General features: G+C 42.2%; 1 protein-coding gene across 1 annotated transcript in view; it reads right to left on the reverse strand.

Moving 5' to 3' along the window:
- Positions 1 to 16,711, reverse strand: part of Nna1 (Nna1 carboxypeptidase) — a 48,125-nt gene extending 31,414 nt beyond the window's left edge. Inside the window, exon 1 of the mRNA XM_086969935.1 lies at positions 14,037 to 16,711. Within this exon, the coding sequence (XP_086826061.1) occupies positions 14,037 to 14,074 (38 nt within the window). The 5' untranslated portion in view covers positions 14,075 to 16,711. The remainder of the gene's footprint in view (positions 1 to 14,036) is intronic.
- Positions 16,712 to 16,989: the final 278 nt, after the last annotated feature.

A 16,989-nucleotide genomic window follows, 5' to 3' on the forward strand; every position in this document is an offset into this window, starting at 1 on the left:
ACATATACGATTTTATACGATCCGCTTTATTATAGAGAGCAAATAACCGTACACTCTTACAAAAGCTACTGTATGCTCTAAGCAACGGCAGTACTTCCAGGTAGTACTTGCTAGTGCTCCATACTTCTCTGTGGGCTTTTTCGAACCCACAGATATAATGAACAAAAGCGAGAATCCCAGGGCTCATGTAAGCCGGGCACGTTACTTGCCGACCTTGATGCAAGGTTATGCGTATAACAGCTCAACAATCAGCAGTTTCCAGCGCGGTCGCCGATAATCGAAAATAGCTGGAAAGAAACGACCTCCGGCCATTATAGTTGCGCCTGTGTCTCTTCGGATCCTTCTACCCCGAACAGTATGTGCGAAAACAATGAACAACTCTGAACTTCGACAGGTGTCGATAAGCTGCCATTACTGCCTTGTTGTCTGTCATATGGACTTGCCAGCACACCAGTCACGTGAACTGGTACCGGCATATCTGCATCTCTATGCCGGTACTAGAAAAAAAAAAGTCCGTGTGCTCTATGGGTCTGAACGTGACGAGACATTATAGAAAACGTCCTTTCCGCCGCCGCCGCCGCCGCAGTAGTAATGGCAGTTGGAGCAAAATCACCGTAGCAGCACGGGGAAAGCTTGCACGAGGGTCAAAGGCACAGAGCCACAATCGAGTTTGGCTCGCATTGGCAACGGATAGTAGTAACATACACGGCGCAAAATCTTCAGTTTACGATTGATTGATTGCTTGTCGCCACGTTGTTCGCTTATGCTTTTATTTTCCACGAGTAGAGGCGTGTTTTCGGTGCGTCTAACCGAAGGCAAAACTAAACACTTCTAAATAACGGTAAAACAGCGCGTTTGTTAAGCTGAGACAGTTGGTCGTGGTTATCGTGAGACCTACTCGGCTATGCCACTGTACTACTACTTCTGCAACAGTAAAGAAAATTTCATTTTCGATTGCTTTTTTTGCCCATGTCGAAAGCAATGTCGCGGAGAAAAATACAGTATTAAGCAAACAACATTATAAGCCAGCATAAATGATTTGTCATAGTTTGTGACGGAAGTATAACGCTTATGACAATTGTTTTAGCATGTGATTATTCTCGCTGTTCACAAAAAGGCGCCAACTTTGTCATCACGAAAACACACCATGTTAGATGTAGGAGGTCGATTTCTAAAGTATCATTGAGGATCATCTATTGTCCACTCTCGTAATACCTAAAGTTTCCCGACGGCCAACAGAATCGATTGCTGGCACGGTTGCGATACTGCGTGCGGCTCCTTGAAAGCACCGACACCCCAACATGGGCGACCCACAAGAGAAAAGAACGTCTATAGACAAAAAAGCGTAGAAATGCGTATGTTGAGATACTAGCGTCTGCACAGCAATCGACAGGCGATTTTTTGAAAAAAAAAAAAACAAATCGTACACTTCATACGAACCTCATACTCACTGAAAGCAAGAATTTTGAAGGTTTGATAGCTTAGAACGACATAGTATACAAACGTGTGACGTCAATCCCGACCTAATTTAGGCGGAGCATCCTGCGTACACAACTGTCGAGGGTAAGAAGAACGATATAAATGGCTAACCCTAACGCATACTTGACCAATACCAGCCATATTGCTAGCTCAGGAAACGAATATGGTCTTATTATTAGATCGTCGTAGAGTTCATTTCAATAGACAAAAATGAAATAGAAAGAAACGGTAATGGCTAAAGATGTGTTTCGTTTTCTGCATAGGAAGATAGTTACTACTACGTCCATATATTAGTTACATTCAATTGTGCGTCAGACGCGTACGCGATGGTGGAAAGCAGCATTAATACCCGGCGAGTGAACGCTCGGCGCAGGTGATCGACTCAAGTCGTACAAAACCGCAACTAACATCACCACCACTACCATTGCTGCTGCTCTTAGTACGACTGTGCCAGGGGCAAACGCAACTATGGAGCTCAGCTATGGCAACGAAGAAGCATTGCGTCCCTTCGGATTAGTATCGCTTGTCGGATATGGGCAGACAAAATTACGTCAAAGCCCCCTAACGGTAGCTGCGCGTCGAGAAAAACTGTCTCTTTCAAGTTCAGTAGATAGCCTGGTTTCTTTGATTTGTTTGGTCAAAGGGGGTACACACCATTGTTTAGGATCGTCTCCGAATGGATATCAAACAGCATTTTGGGACTGCTGCACAGAGTTGGTAGGGGCGCAATTTTGTCGACACTATCACTACATCACCATATTGACAACAAGACCGCTCCGTTAAAAACCTCCATTTAACTATAAACTCCAGAAATCTATATGCACAAATACTGACGAATATCTCTCAGAAAGCTGATGAAAAGCGCTAGATAATAATGGACAACAAAATGGATATCACAGCAAAGTAAATAGGCTGAGTAAGTATCCACACTGATACGAAGTGCAATTGATGTTTATTACATTATAAAGTATTGTAAATCTTGAACACAAAAGAGAAGTAATTTACAAGTAGCGTCACAAAAAGACACATATATCTAATAATTCTACAAACATAGGCCGTCCAGATCACTGTACTGTATATCGAGTTTGAGGAAATCTTAATTTTCGCTCCTAGTACAGAATCAAACCAATATCGTTCTAGCTTAGGTGCAATATTCGGGAGCTAAGGCCATATGGGAATAGTCTGCGCGGAACGCACCGACAGATCCTCACCTTCGTACGTTTATTGAGTGGGGTTATTTGAGGCGTACATTAAGATAGTAGTTTACTAGCTTTTGAACAATATTCTAGACCTCCATGTACAAAAGACCTTATCTACTGGGTAAGTAGAAGTAGTCAAAAACTTCCAGCTATAGGAAATTATCGTTGAGAAGTCGCTTTTGTTTAGGTTCATACGTGCCAAGTGACCTTATAAGCCCGTATAGCCCGTAAGGCCAACAAAACGAAATTAGAAACTATATTATACAAGGCTAGTGGATTTGAATCAGCTTATATTGGATTCATAATAGTACCGTTATATCTAGAAGCTCCTCGCGGCGCAATTCGTAGGGAGACGGTATCAGGTAACCATAAAAAAGCTCTTGCTAAAATTTACGAAGACTTTGCTTATTACGTGCATATATGTTTATCATGACGGAATCTTCACAATGGACTCCATCAAGAGGGTTGTGCGGTATCCTTGCGCCATCACCTTCATCGTGGATACTCAACTACAACGGAAATTGTCGGATTCATTCCAATTTGATATTCTGGTTTCATCCGGCTACGATATTAACAGGGACTTCGGCTTCTCTCAAAAATTTTCTTTGACATTTTGGATGTTGAAGCATTCGAAATTAATTGGCTGGTGCCATGATATAAACACGCTTACGATTCGTGTTTTCCTTGGAGAAGTCTGTCAAAATACACTTGTCCCAACGCAATAGACAAAAGGCTATTTATTTCTATATCATATATCAGTGGCACAGGAGACTGCCCTGGAAAGTGCTATTTGCTAGCAAGTGCAGACCTTTTCTTTTGGAATGGATTACATTGAGGCGGCTTTTTAGTCATTCAACTAAAGCTGGACGTATCGAAGTATCCTAAAAAAATAATCAATGAAATGTTGACAGCCAAGGTTGCACTGCGTCTGGGTTACGAACCGATCACGGATGTTGCTGAAGTAAACTGTGTGACCAGTTTTACTTACCGTAATTGTACTTCGAATACTCTCTACTGACTTCATAGATCAAAGTTATCTGGTCGTATGCTTAACGGCGAAAGATAGAACGATTTAACATTTAAAGGAATCCGAATATAAAAAAAGAAGTGCGCTTGGTTTTTATGTTCGATAGCTGTAGCGTTGGGGTTAGTGGGCAAAGGATTATGCAGTGATCGCTTTTATTCTGACTCTCTTTCTGGGTAGACTGCTTCACACTATCGCTTTGGTACGGTGATCATGAGAAGATTTTTTTGACGTCAAGCCAAATCTTGTCCTTTCTTAGTGACTCCTTCCCATGCCAGCTTCTATAGAACAGGCCGAGGACATCGAGTGATTTTCGCTGGAAAGGTCCCATCTCGTTAACTAGTTGCTCTGCATCTTATTCGCGACACTTTTTTGTTCTTACAATTACCTCTATATAATGAACGGCGCCTCTCTCAATATGGGACATACGCTTCCATTGTGTAAATGGGCAAATGCCCAGTTCCTTTTTTCTATTGAGACAACGCACATTCTCGCTTCTAATAAGGCTAATCAATGCGCTAGGCTAAATAACGATAGTAACTGAAACTTCGATAAGAAAACACCGAAAATCTATAGAACGCCTTTGAGACTGTCTGCCTATACACACTAATTTAGTACTACTCCCGTCTCCGATCATAAAGTAATAGTCGTTTAACGCTGTTCAGCTGTTCCAAGCGTGATATTGTTTTTCCGATTATGAAACAGCGATGTTTCCTCTATTTAAAATCGTTCCGTTGATCTATCAGATGTTTCTCCAAGTAGACGTACTTAGCTTGTGAACTTCACTTATTTCAGTTTCCTGCAGTTTTGTTTTAAAATTTTTTTTGCAAATTTCAGTTTCTTCAACAACAATATCTAGGACAGTCATAGTAAAAGGTTCGATAAGGATGAGCAACAATGTGCGGGTTTACTTCGCTTCGACCCTTAAAGGAGTTCGAATCCTATGTATGTTGTTCTTTAGATAGAAGTTGTTAGCAAATTAGGCCGTGGGTCCCAGAATGCCACTCGAAAACCCTGTACCGGACCATGTTGCTACCTAGCAAAGAACAACAAGTGGTTCCCGAGTAGACAATAACAATGCCGGAACTGGGGTATTCAATATGCTGATAATTTTTATTTAGCGTCTTATCACCATCTCTAGAAGTCATGCATGATGAAAAGTAATTTCAATCCAAACCTCACAACGGAGACTGAATTTTCACTCGTCGCGATACAGGAATCATGTAAAGGGCTTAGCTGTCGATCGCGCTTACGAAACGTATCGCGTCTATTTCGCACCTATAGCTTAGTGAAGCAGGACCGATCTAAGTGGCCTTTGTTCGGTAACGTGGGCTCCTATGGTAGATTCTGTGGTAAATGGTGGATTTATTTCGGGAGTGGCGATTTGGCCAAACATATACCGGACTGATCAAACAACGTTGTTCTACAATCGATGTACCTTATTCAATTTGCAATCACATCTATTGTAATTACATATATACGATGCTTGCTATGTTAGCGAGTATAAGCATGTAGCATGTCTGGTATTGGCCGAAAGCTGTAGTAATCCACAGCTAATAAGCGATCGTTTTTAAGAGACTGAAACTATTACGACGCCCAAACCACTGCGCATTATCCCGTATATTTATATTCATTGGTAGATTATGTTGAAATCGCCTTTGTACTTTGCGAAACGGGGCCGCACATACAAAGATTATACGATTGAACGCGTGCTACAAACTATCTTTTGTGCCTCAATATGCAACAATGGAGAATACTGAATACGAACGGGCAAACATCAAAAACATAACCACACACGTGTAAAGGTCGCCATCGTAAACATCAACAACCCAGACTCCTGGGAGTGGCTACCTGTGATCAGTTATTCAATGTTTTCGAGTGGAAATATTGTTAGTTCGTATCGACGTTATTTAGCCAGACTTTAGAAAGTAATATAATACCCTAAGAACAAGGATCGTGGCCGTTTTGTATCCGCACGCTTAGTTAAAAAGCTTACCTCGGAGCGTCATCCGCTCAAATGGTGCGTCACCAAGCTATCTATGCTTCTGCTCTCGATGTGTGTCCCCCACCTGGAGTCAGTCAGTTGTTTGCACATAAAAGGACAACTCGATTACGGTGTTTGACTGTCGTGCATGCATATATGCACACGTATACACATATAATTTGTCTTTATGTATGCCGCGGCGTTTTATATCCGCTTACCTATGTCCAAAAGCAGCAAGTTTTTGTATTACGCAAAAAGTAGTGCTGCAACCTTAAGCCATCACCTTGTTTGCAGCATTATGTCACGCTATATATATAATGAAGTACGCCTTTTGGCGTCCGACCTTAAAGTAGCTTTAATTATAGATAATACGCGGCTCCGCGCGGATTCCTCCTGTTGTCAGCAGTCGTTCATTTGCTGCATAATATAGGTGAGCAGTACACACACGCACGCACGCCCGCCCGGCCGCCTGTCTATATTATGCAGCTAACTATAAGCAGTATAATCATGTGCCTATTACGTTAAGTGCGCTCGCTTCTCATCAATGCGTAGGACAGATCAACATCAAAGCTCATGTCAACAGAGCATGCAACAGATTATCTTCTGAATTTGGTTTCTGCTGCTTCTTCCTCATCAGTTTCCTTTGACCCCCACCTCTCTGCCTCGTTCTGGGTCTTTAAACGTGCTTTTTGTGACCGTCGGGTGTTTCTGCACGAGATTATCAAAAAGCACAACTTTAAATGTTATTTCACCCGACCCACGTTACACCAATATCAATAACACAACGCCAATTTCGGTGGAGCACATGGTTCATTTACTCTCAGTACCTAAATCTCTTCTTACCTACTGGAAGGCCAAAAAGAGCGCTCGCAGCGGCTTATACATAAGCCATAGGAAACAGTTTAAGGCCAAAAGAAAAACAGCATTTTATAGTATTGCCCCTCTAAAATTGGATATATTCGTTGCTGATTCAACAGATCAAGTTACTCCCTTATGCTGGTAGAGTGAAAGAAGGTTAATTATATGTGGGTATGTACCAACGTGCAGTTCGATCAACTGCACGAAAACAACCCTTTCAGGAGTACAGAAAACTACCGCTTACGAAACATCGACAATATTTCGAAAATATTCTGCGTCAGGTAAATGTAAAATTCAAACTCAGATTTCCAGTACATGGTTTTCGACTGTGTCAGAAATAATTCAGAGTTAGACTATTTATTTAGTCGTGGTGCTTATCCAATGGTGGGACACGAACTATCGACCAGCATTCAATTATTTTTCACTAGATAACATACGAAAAGGAAATCATTAGCGTTTTTTGACATCCGTAGGTTATTTTTCGAAATATGTTTTGGTGTTATCTGCTTGTTAATACCAGAATGGTGCAAAAAACAAGTCCGTTAAGTTTTATTTACGGTGGTAAATAAATTGTTTACGAAACACGTTTTCGTTGGTTGTTTGTTTGTCGTGGCGAAAATGTTCTAGCTATTTTTATACTAGAGAAAAGTTCGCTTTCTCTAGGACAAAACGAAGAGCCAATAGTGGCAAACATGGGGGATTCATATTTGCAACAAAAGTACGTAATAGTTATTACCCAATGTCTTCACACCGCGAGCGCTGAACGTACCAGTCTCTATGTGGCTTCAGCGAAGGCCGGGAAAGGTTCTCATATGCGAACGTGAACGATCCGCAGCAAAAAAAGTCACTTAATACCAAAACCTCTAACTTACGATGGCGTGTAAGTACTAACATTGGTATCTAGATTCGGAATTAAAGGCTACGTCCCGCAAACGCGTTCATCATCTATTTCTCACACATTTAAGGATACAAATACAAACGCCATTACACTCTCTATAACTAATAGAGAAATATGTTGGAGAAGGGAGTCGACACTGCTCCAAAGGTGTTTCGGTTAGCTACTCGGTGCGGTCAGTCCCTGAAATTATGATCTGGTAGATAATTACGCCTTTTTAATAAAACCGAAACAAAGTTCAGCAGGGCACTAGATGTATCAGCTGCGGTGGAATCGCGGAAAAAAACACTGTTGAAAGGCGTAACGATCGCGAAATTTAAAACTGAATCTCAGATTATCTAAACCGGACTTAACACCGTAAAATAAGGTCCATTGTATATTCATGTATGGGCTAGGTTTCAGCGAACCTGATCGCACTAACATCGCGTTATTATGAGATCAGTTTTCCGGCACGTGCGGCTGACAGATCTTTCCAAAAAAATATCAAAAATAGCTACTTAAAAATAAAACTGCATATAAACACAGATCATTTGCATGTAGTTTATAAGCAAGCAGCATCAATTTTGCCCCAATTTATCCCGAACCCTATACGTTGTTACATACAAAAACCATGGTAACAAGACTAATAGAAATAGGAGAAAACTCATTTCCGTTCTGAGTAGCGTCTCAGCACGCGGCTTCTCCTACAATCTAACCGAAACGATGCTCTAGAAACGGATGTGCATCGTATCACTTGAATAATATTATGCACTTTACTATTATAGAGGTAATGGGACTATTTACTTTTACTCTAGCTTTACTGGCTCAACATAGATCGTAAAATATGTACACATTGAAGGGAAACAATGGGTTTGTGGGCGGTGATCAAATTATCGATTCGATAAATAAGAATCTACCTTGACTACGTGTTCTATCAGAGCATGTAGTCACCATTCAACAAACGACGTTTCGATGAAAGGTTCCGTAACTGGAACTAGGCTCCTCTTCAAGCACCTTTCCTTACCGATTCCATAGAAATTCGGCAATACCCCATCGTCGAAAAGTCATTTCTCTCTGTTCGTATATCTCCAATTGCTATTGGCGACCGATTAGACCCTCTAAACACTTCGGGTAGGTGCCCATTTCCCCTATTTAATTCGATCCACATAGAAAGAATTATCGATGAGTCCAGTAACTTAGTTCTCAGGCCGTATTAAGCGGTACCGTGTGTCCTAGAATACAGCAGACCATTCTGTCGCTTCTAGCAACGTCAATTAATGCAGCCGCATCAGCAATCATTCAGTTAAGGCCGATCGGGATGACTAAAGAGGCATAGGACATGGTCCCACACAGAGCGTCCTTTGCTGCGTTTAATCAAATCTAGAGATCTGTGTAGTTTGCTACTGAGCGACCTTCTGTATGGCGACTATATATATAGTCGTATATAAAGACGACTACATGGTTTGTAAATGTAATAGGTAAAAAAAATACAATATTTCGATCAGTATTATATTTGAAAATACCCCAAAATTATACAGGCAAATTTTACGCATATTTCGATTTGTGGTCGATCGAATCTTGTGGTTCGATAATAATGTTTTTGTCCTATCAATTTAAGACGAATAATAGGTTAGGGTACCCGTGAATATTACCCGCATTTATTATTACAGTGGTAGGTGCGGACAACGTAAAGGGGACCGTTATAATTCTTCACAAATTTAAGCACAGTCAAACAACGTCCTGCTTGCGTACTGTTACGTGGAAGTGTCCCAGCGCAAATCGTCCTCTGGCCGAGGTTAGTTCGACCTTTAGGAATTTCGATTTGAAAAAGCATTCACAGCATCACATCGGCGGCACTAAAACTTTTGCTTCATCAAAGGCTCTTTGTCCCTGTCGTAGTTGTGCAGTTGTCTGCATGCAGTAACTTTTTCCTGTTGCAACTGGTACCAGGATAAACCACCACAGTAACAGCATCGTCGCCACAGCATACGATACAACAACAGCATCAGCATCTCTTCATGGAAGAACAGCCTATGGATCGAAGGAAACGTATACCGATAGAGCGTAGTTGCCTTGCCCCCTATACAACCTATCTCGATCCCAAATAATAGGATACTTGTAATTCGTAGTCCGCCACGTTAACCACCACACTTGTTCGATTTCTGTTACCAGCAATCAACATCGTCTGTAATAGAGCACATGTCCATAGACGAACCTAATGCCCAAATGGACCGATTCGATCCATCGAACTGAAAAATAAATTCTACACTTCTACCTATACCCTAAGGCAAAATTCCGCACATAAATAGCATGTAATTTTGATCGTGGCATCATGGAAACTATATACGCAGCCGTGGAATAGCGCACGTTTGAAAGGCATCGCCACGCAGCTTCAGTAGGTGCAGAGGTCTAGTCTCTGTTTCATTTCTGCTTTGTCATAATTAACATTTTCGACATCCGTATAGTGTATCAGTTCACTAGCAGCAATGGTCGAAGCTTGACAGAAGTAACTAGGCCGATCGTTTACGTGGGAATATACGGGAAAACCAAAATCCCCTAGGTAGTCTTCCAGCCTTAGCCAAGTAGCAAATCTGACCGCACAACACTCTGGCGGCCGACGATTCAGCACAATTTATACGAAGACTGACTTTCGATTTATTGGCGGAGTACACTTATAGGACAAATGGGGGAAACCTGATGTTGTTTTGCCTAACGTACAGCTCACTGCATTATTTTACTTTTTACACATACGTATAACCTGATCCTATATGGTACGATCCATAGTTAACTAACGATGTGCAGGTACAGTAAATATGTATTCACGTATATCGTAGGTCGTTATCAAAGGTCGCGACAGACCACTTGAATCTAGACCATTGTATAGAATCCTGGTACTTCCGTACATCAGTAACGAACCAAGCAAACATGGTTCCGCCGCAAGCTTGCTCATATTGGAATATGCCAGCTGGTATTTGCAGCCATTATTTGAGATGATATTCTGACGCTAGTGAAATAGAAACAATAGTATCTATGACGATAATGATGGACCAAGATGCTAATAAGTTACACTTAATTTTATCGATCATCATTCTAGTTTCCAAGTTTCTAAAACTGCAACCCTACTTTGGCTGGCAAACGCAATGATAACGAGAAATATTAAGTGCATTGTACTGATTATAGGACACAAAATCCTGAGGTTTTTGCTACTTTATCTTAGTATATTTCGAAAAATTGATGACTTATTTATGTTTAGGGTTTACTCAGTTGTGCCATATGATCGGATGAAATCAAAAAAAATTCAGATCTGTATATTTGATCAGGGACACTGTCCAATTATGATTATTGATTGATTATATTAAGATGTATTGTTATTGAGCGACACTGTATAGATAAGTCTAGCCCGTGGTAAATGGAAACCCCATGTAACTCAACTGGCGCACTGTAAAGCGTGTAACTGTGTCGATTTGTTCTGTCTGAACCTTCCGAGGCTTCATTAGTCGTAGATCTGGTCCGAGTAAGATCAACCTCCGCTATCTTTCCCTCGCATGTGCTAATGAAGCTCACATAAGCAATCAATGCATCTAATTGTTTCGGAATAGCGGTATGTAACCTATACGTATCCTTTCAACTATAATTGTAGGTCAATAGCTCAGTTTACGATGGCCGAACGTTTCGCTCGGTTAATTCTTAAAGGCAGGCAATTTAACCGTAGAAAGCAGAATTCCACCATGTGCAAGAAAGATTTCCAAGGCATAGGTAGTTTTACATTAACAGCCGTTGCTTCTTGCAGATGTCGTCTGCGAAGATTGCTGTTCATGGGCACAGTTACCTTCAAATATTTGAAGCTGTTTAAGGCGGCTTTGCCTAGGGCGGAACCAGCCCGGTGGCGCTCACGGAAAACTATCATATTTATGCTGATCAACAACCCAGTCTCATCCAGAGCAACCCAGACTACAGTCTTACGGGGATTTGCCGGACATGAAAGTAACACATTTCAAGGAGGACAAGATCATACTTGGAAACATGGATCTTGAACACGAAGTGGCAGATTATCTGGCAGCACAGAAAACAGCTGAGAGGTTATTATCCCATACCGCGGGCGAAAGGCTTCAGCTGAGGCACTCCATCCCTGCCCATTGAGTTTTTTGCACTGCTGCCATGATCAAATGCCGTTTGCTCTGCGAGATTTCGCATTCTGTCTCTGGGCGCCATATAAAAATGCCGACTAAAAATTCGCAAGCATAATCAGGAGCGCCCGGTCTCGTCTACGAAAGACAGGGTGTACCTGCAGGAGCAGGAACTCACCTGTTGTAAGGATGGAACGTCTTGTTCGAAGTCCATGATGTTCAGCTGGAATACAAACGAGCTGTTAGGAACTTCGTCAGCCACTGTGTGATGAGAAGTCAGAAGCTTGTAACAGCAGCAAACTTTTTCAGCAACGATCGCCTGCCATGGAGATGGATCGGGCAAATTTGTGTAGGACTCTTAGGGGGCCACCACCCCACCTAGTTGGCAGGTTTCCGTGCAGTAACCAAGCATTAAATAGATTTGTCAGATCCACTTTTCGGGTCCTCATTACGTTTCAGCCATGTTGTTCATTTGGAGCTATTTCGGATTATAGTCAGGAGTAGATTCTGAGAGAATTGAAATCACGAATTCTTTTCGTGCTGGTCGATTAACGATAAAGTTTTACTGAATGTTATGTTAGCTAGAGCTAGTCATTTTCCAAATGACAGAAAAACGAGAAAATATTCCTCCATACTAGTTGGATTTCGTGTAACTTCGAGTACAAGTAATCTCAACATTTATCTATGGCTTCCTACCTGCTGCTGATTACAGGGCAATCGTATATCTAGAACAACTAAGCTTCGCTAAAGGAAGAAAACGACCATATTACACAAAGATATATTTAAAACGGTAGCGAAAAGGAGATCCATCAACCGGTTCCGAAGGACGACAATGTACATTCATCTCAACATCGTCAGTTCTCGAACCAGCTAGCATTTGATTACATCAGCGTGAAAAAACCTCATCAGCAAAAACCTTTCGGGGATAATTTTTCAAAAATGAGCCTTATACCGTCCAAGCAATGACTAAACACCTCTGGGGTCCTTATGTCATAATAAGCAGCGCAAGCATAACATACAACATATAACACGGAGAACCAGCATCAGCTAACAGAAGTAGTTCACGCCCCTGTATTCGATATATGATTATTTCTTTTTAGCCTATGAAAAAAACAATAAGTCTTCAAGTATTACGAAAACGATCAGCTTTTTCGGTGAACTGATGCACGCTCAAATGCACTCTGTCAATGTTTTTTTTTTTCTTCAATAGACGCTTACTTGCCATACGCTGTTTGAGATCGCATTACGTATGCACCATACAGAGTGACACTTGGTAATTGTCTTACAATAAGACAATCAATTTGTGTGTACATGCTACTGTATATATCGTAAGGTAACAACGTACGTGACTGCACCATCCCAATATTGTTCCGCTTTTTCTAGTTCAGCTATAAACTGAATGAGCCGCTAAAATCGTACTAGTTGATAGTCTTCTCTTTATCTTCAATGGCGCCAAGTAAACGCTGACGTGGTGAAGTGCGACTCTTTTGCAATACCGTGCAGTACTAAAACTCTGATACCAAATGACTTAGCAACTCCTAAGTGATATCGGAAACTGCTAAGGGATTCCTTGCTTATGTGGTATTGCCTATACGCGTTAAAAATTACAACAGCTAATTCAACGATGGTCTATTGTGTTTGTCTGTACGCATCTATTAGCACATATAACATATGCAGAAAGGGCCAATTCGCCCCCGTCAACAAAACCAGCTGTCACAGATATAAGCAGTCTTTTTTTTAAATGTCTTTGCTTTTTCTTCCATATTTTAGCGACATCGGAAAAACGTTCTGTTCGCCAATGTTTTTAAGTACTTAGGGGTGAACTAGGCTACAGTCGACTTCATCGCTCAACACGCAGAGTTCCCTGTTTTAGCAGGTGCGTTATTACAATCACAATGTCGCGTTTGAAGCGTCACTACTTCAAGCTGCAATTTTTGTACAGTGGACGATAGGACCGTCTCGCTGAAAATCGTAAAGGGACACGACACTTAAATAGAGCACAGCCCGTCGTCAAGGCATCAGGTTTACATCACCTAGCGACACGACTGAGATAGAGAGACTAAGATAGAGGAGACCGGGTGCGGAAGTGGCAGGAGGGTTAGAGTCCTAAGAGACTCGTCTAGAAAATTGGCCAATGTTCCTTGAAAATCGGACAACGCTTAAGAACTGAGTTATTCAACTTCGCCACTGCCGTTCTACCGTTAGCACCCTTCAAGTAGTCGGCAAGGAAAAAGCGGGCAGGGCGCCGACCATTGACTCTGCTTTTTCAACTAACTTTATAAAGATACTACGAAAACGAAAACAATGATAAGCAACTGGGAGTAAAAGAAGCTAATGGGTTGATTAAATGTGTTTAATATAATATATATATTATAAGAATATAATAAGTATTTAATATCAGCACGTGATATTGCATAAGCGTTTTTGAATGACGAAAACTTTTGTTATTAGTACGATTACGATTGTGTGTCTGTGTGTTAATGGTACTCACATGACAGTAGATGATGACGGTTTTGATGGCGGAGACATCGTGCCAGCGGAAACGGCAACACCTTGAAGAGGGCTTGTTGTTATTAGAATTATTACGAAATGATCGCTGATTTTCCGCTGTCGTCCTGTTGCTGTTGTGTTTCTATTCCGGTTGTAGCCTTTCGCGCGAGTAGCCGTCGCGTTAGGTCACCGTTCGTTTTCTACTAGAACTCGCTTTCTAGCTGCTGACTGTATTTCGAAAAAGATTCGATTCGAGCCTAGAGACACTTGCGTAACACTTTGTTCCTGATCGGACCAATTTGGCCGATGTAGCGTTGCAGCAGGCACACCGTCTCACACACAGCAACTGCAGCTGTTGCGATTGCGGTCCTATGCCAAGCACTTGGTTAAATGGCGCTAGTTTTGTAGCGGACACAAACAAACGACCAGGCCCAACCGAAAGTCAGTTCGAGACTTTCGGTTGGGCGGGGGAAAAGACTTATTGTGAGGTCCTGTCGTAGTGCTGCCGGCTATTCCCAATATTTTGATCGGTGTTTCAGTTGCCGCTCTGACCGTATGGCCCGAGATGGTTGTCGTACGTTGCTATAGCTTTGCCGGCGTCGTATACGTAATAAGACTAGCGATTCTGAAAAAAAGAGTGGCCGTGGAAGCTTTACCGCCCCACCCTGTTATACTCTGGAACACTGAAGCCTACCGTAGCCTACCGCTTGAATTTCTAGTAGTAACAGAAATGATACAGGTATCCAATAATAATGGTGTCGTAGCCGTTACGACAGTTCTTGATGCTGTTGCTTTCAATGCTGATATTCTCCTTGCAGGTGTTGGCGGGAACACTATCTCGGTAGCCATCGTGAGCGATTGCGGAGGCCGTTGTGCTGGTGCTCGTCGCTTGCTGATCTATCAGGATCAGCGTCAGCATCAGCTTGCGTGTCTCCCGTTGATGCCAGTGGCGTCACCGCTACCACTGTACAGCGCACGATCGACACACTATGGTCCTGCTACGAATTAAGCGCGCGAGCTATGACACTCGCTTACTGCTACAGGCTTTGTGTCGCGTCTAAATGACGGCAGCCAGATATTTATCTGAGCAAACCTTGGCATTAACAACCGGTCTGCTCGAAAATTTGCTGATCTGAGTGACGACAACGGTAGCAAGAACGACCAGGTAACGGGAAGTAGGCAACAACAACAATGTTAGCGGCAACAACGCCCCTGACAACAGCAACAACAACAACGTATGCAGCCGTAGCAGCGACGAACAGAACGACAACCTGCAGACCAGTAATGGTTTGTTCCGTGTGTATGCATTTATCAGACTACGTTTTTTTAGCTCGTTTGTCTCTATTGCCTTTTATCTTTCTGCTGACCGTTGAATAGGTCGTCCTGTTATTGTTATAGAGAGCAAGCCTTCGTCGCTGCAGGGATCCGCGCACGGTAGTCGTCAACAAGGTGAGAGGTAAATAATGCAGAGTCTAGCCAGCTTGATTAATAGCGAGAGGGACTCTATCAAATGCAATGGTCACTCGTGTATTAGTACCAATTCATTTTGTTAAATAAAGCTGAAATGGTTCAGCACAATGAAGGATACTCAAGTGTTACAGCTTCCCGCTGGATTCGGTGGCCATGAATCTCCTCGAGCAAACAACTATAAAACACGAATTGTAAACGTCATCCATTGCGGGCAGCCAATTAAAACGTATCTCTATTCACTAACGTTAATTCTAACACCGTTAATCTTCGCGTTGATTTCGCGCGGACTCTCATAAATACAGACATATGCATCTGTGCATCTAGAAAGAAGGGGGAGAAAAATGTACCTAGCAGCCGGGGATACTTGGCACGGATCACACACGGTCACTCGTTAAGGATAAAATGCACAGCATAGAGGTACCTTTATCACAGTTATTTTCCATTACAACTATTTTTCCTGTACCACTATAAAAAAAAAAAAGGAAAAAAAAGCCTGCCTTGACCTATCGGATTTGCCCTCCGAACCTTGACACAGACCGAGTGATGGAAAATCCAATTTCACAATATACGGTGCTCTCTTATAGAAACACGATCAGGCTGTCACTAGGTAACGGCGAAACTACAGATTATATGTGTACTCGTTACTAACAAAGTGACCGCAGACAGCAGTAGATCTGCTGTAGAGCTGGCCTATCAATCGGCTGATCAAGCAGCTCGAACGAACTTTAACTTAATACAAAACCACGCATCCACACATAAAATGAGTTAACTGAAGAGTAAGAGAAACAGCATCGCCGCCGCTTCTCTAACGAAAACCTCGATCGGCTGAGCACAAAAATAATTCTCATACACGACAATCCAATTCGGGCCGGCCCAGCAAAATCAGATGATCGCAAACAGCGGCTGATGAGTAATCGAACTGGTGCTCAAAATACAAAATATCTGGTTCACCCTACTATTCCAGGGCAGTTGCCAAGATTAAAGCCAGCTCTGCTACAGCAGCAGCAGCAGCAGCAGCAGCTTTCTTATTCCAGCAATAAAAATGATTTGTAGTCGCAGGTACACAAGGGGTAGTTCTTGTCTACGGAAATAATAGTTGAGTAGTTAGTTAACTGGCTGTCTTATTCAACGGATCGTGCAATGGGAAGTAATGCTGTCCCAAAAAATACAGTTGCTGTTTCCTCGTTTGTTAACCTCTCTGTCGATCGGTAGGCTCGTATTGGTAGACCTCGAATGACACCAACTTCGTTGTCGTTACCGTTGTTGTTGGAGCAGAGGCCGAGCGCCGGATACGAGGGCGAGAGAAGGAGCCCCGACAAAAGTGGAGAGGCCTAACAGAAGAACAGTTTGAATTCGGAGTGGCGCCAAACAGCTGGATGTGGTGCAGTAACGACGTAGGGAAAACTAATGATGTCAGTACAAGAGGAAACATAACGAAATCCAATCGTGGATCATGACGACTATAGTAATTGAGTATTAGAGAT

Source organism: Varroa jacobsoni, unplaced genomic scaffold (genome assembly GCF_002532875.2).
Source record: "Varroa jacobsoni isolate VJ856 unplaced genomic scaffold, vjacob_1.0 scaffold_818, whole genome shotgun sequence".
Lineage (NCBI taxonomy): Eukaryota > Metazoa > Arthropoda > Arachnida > Mesostigmata > Varroidae > Varroa > Varroa jacobsoni.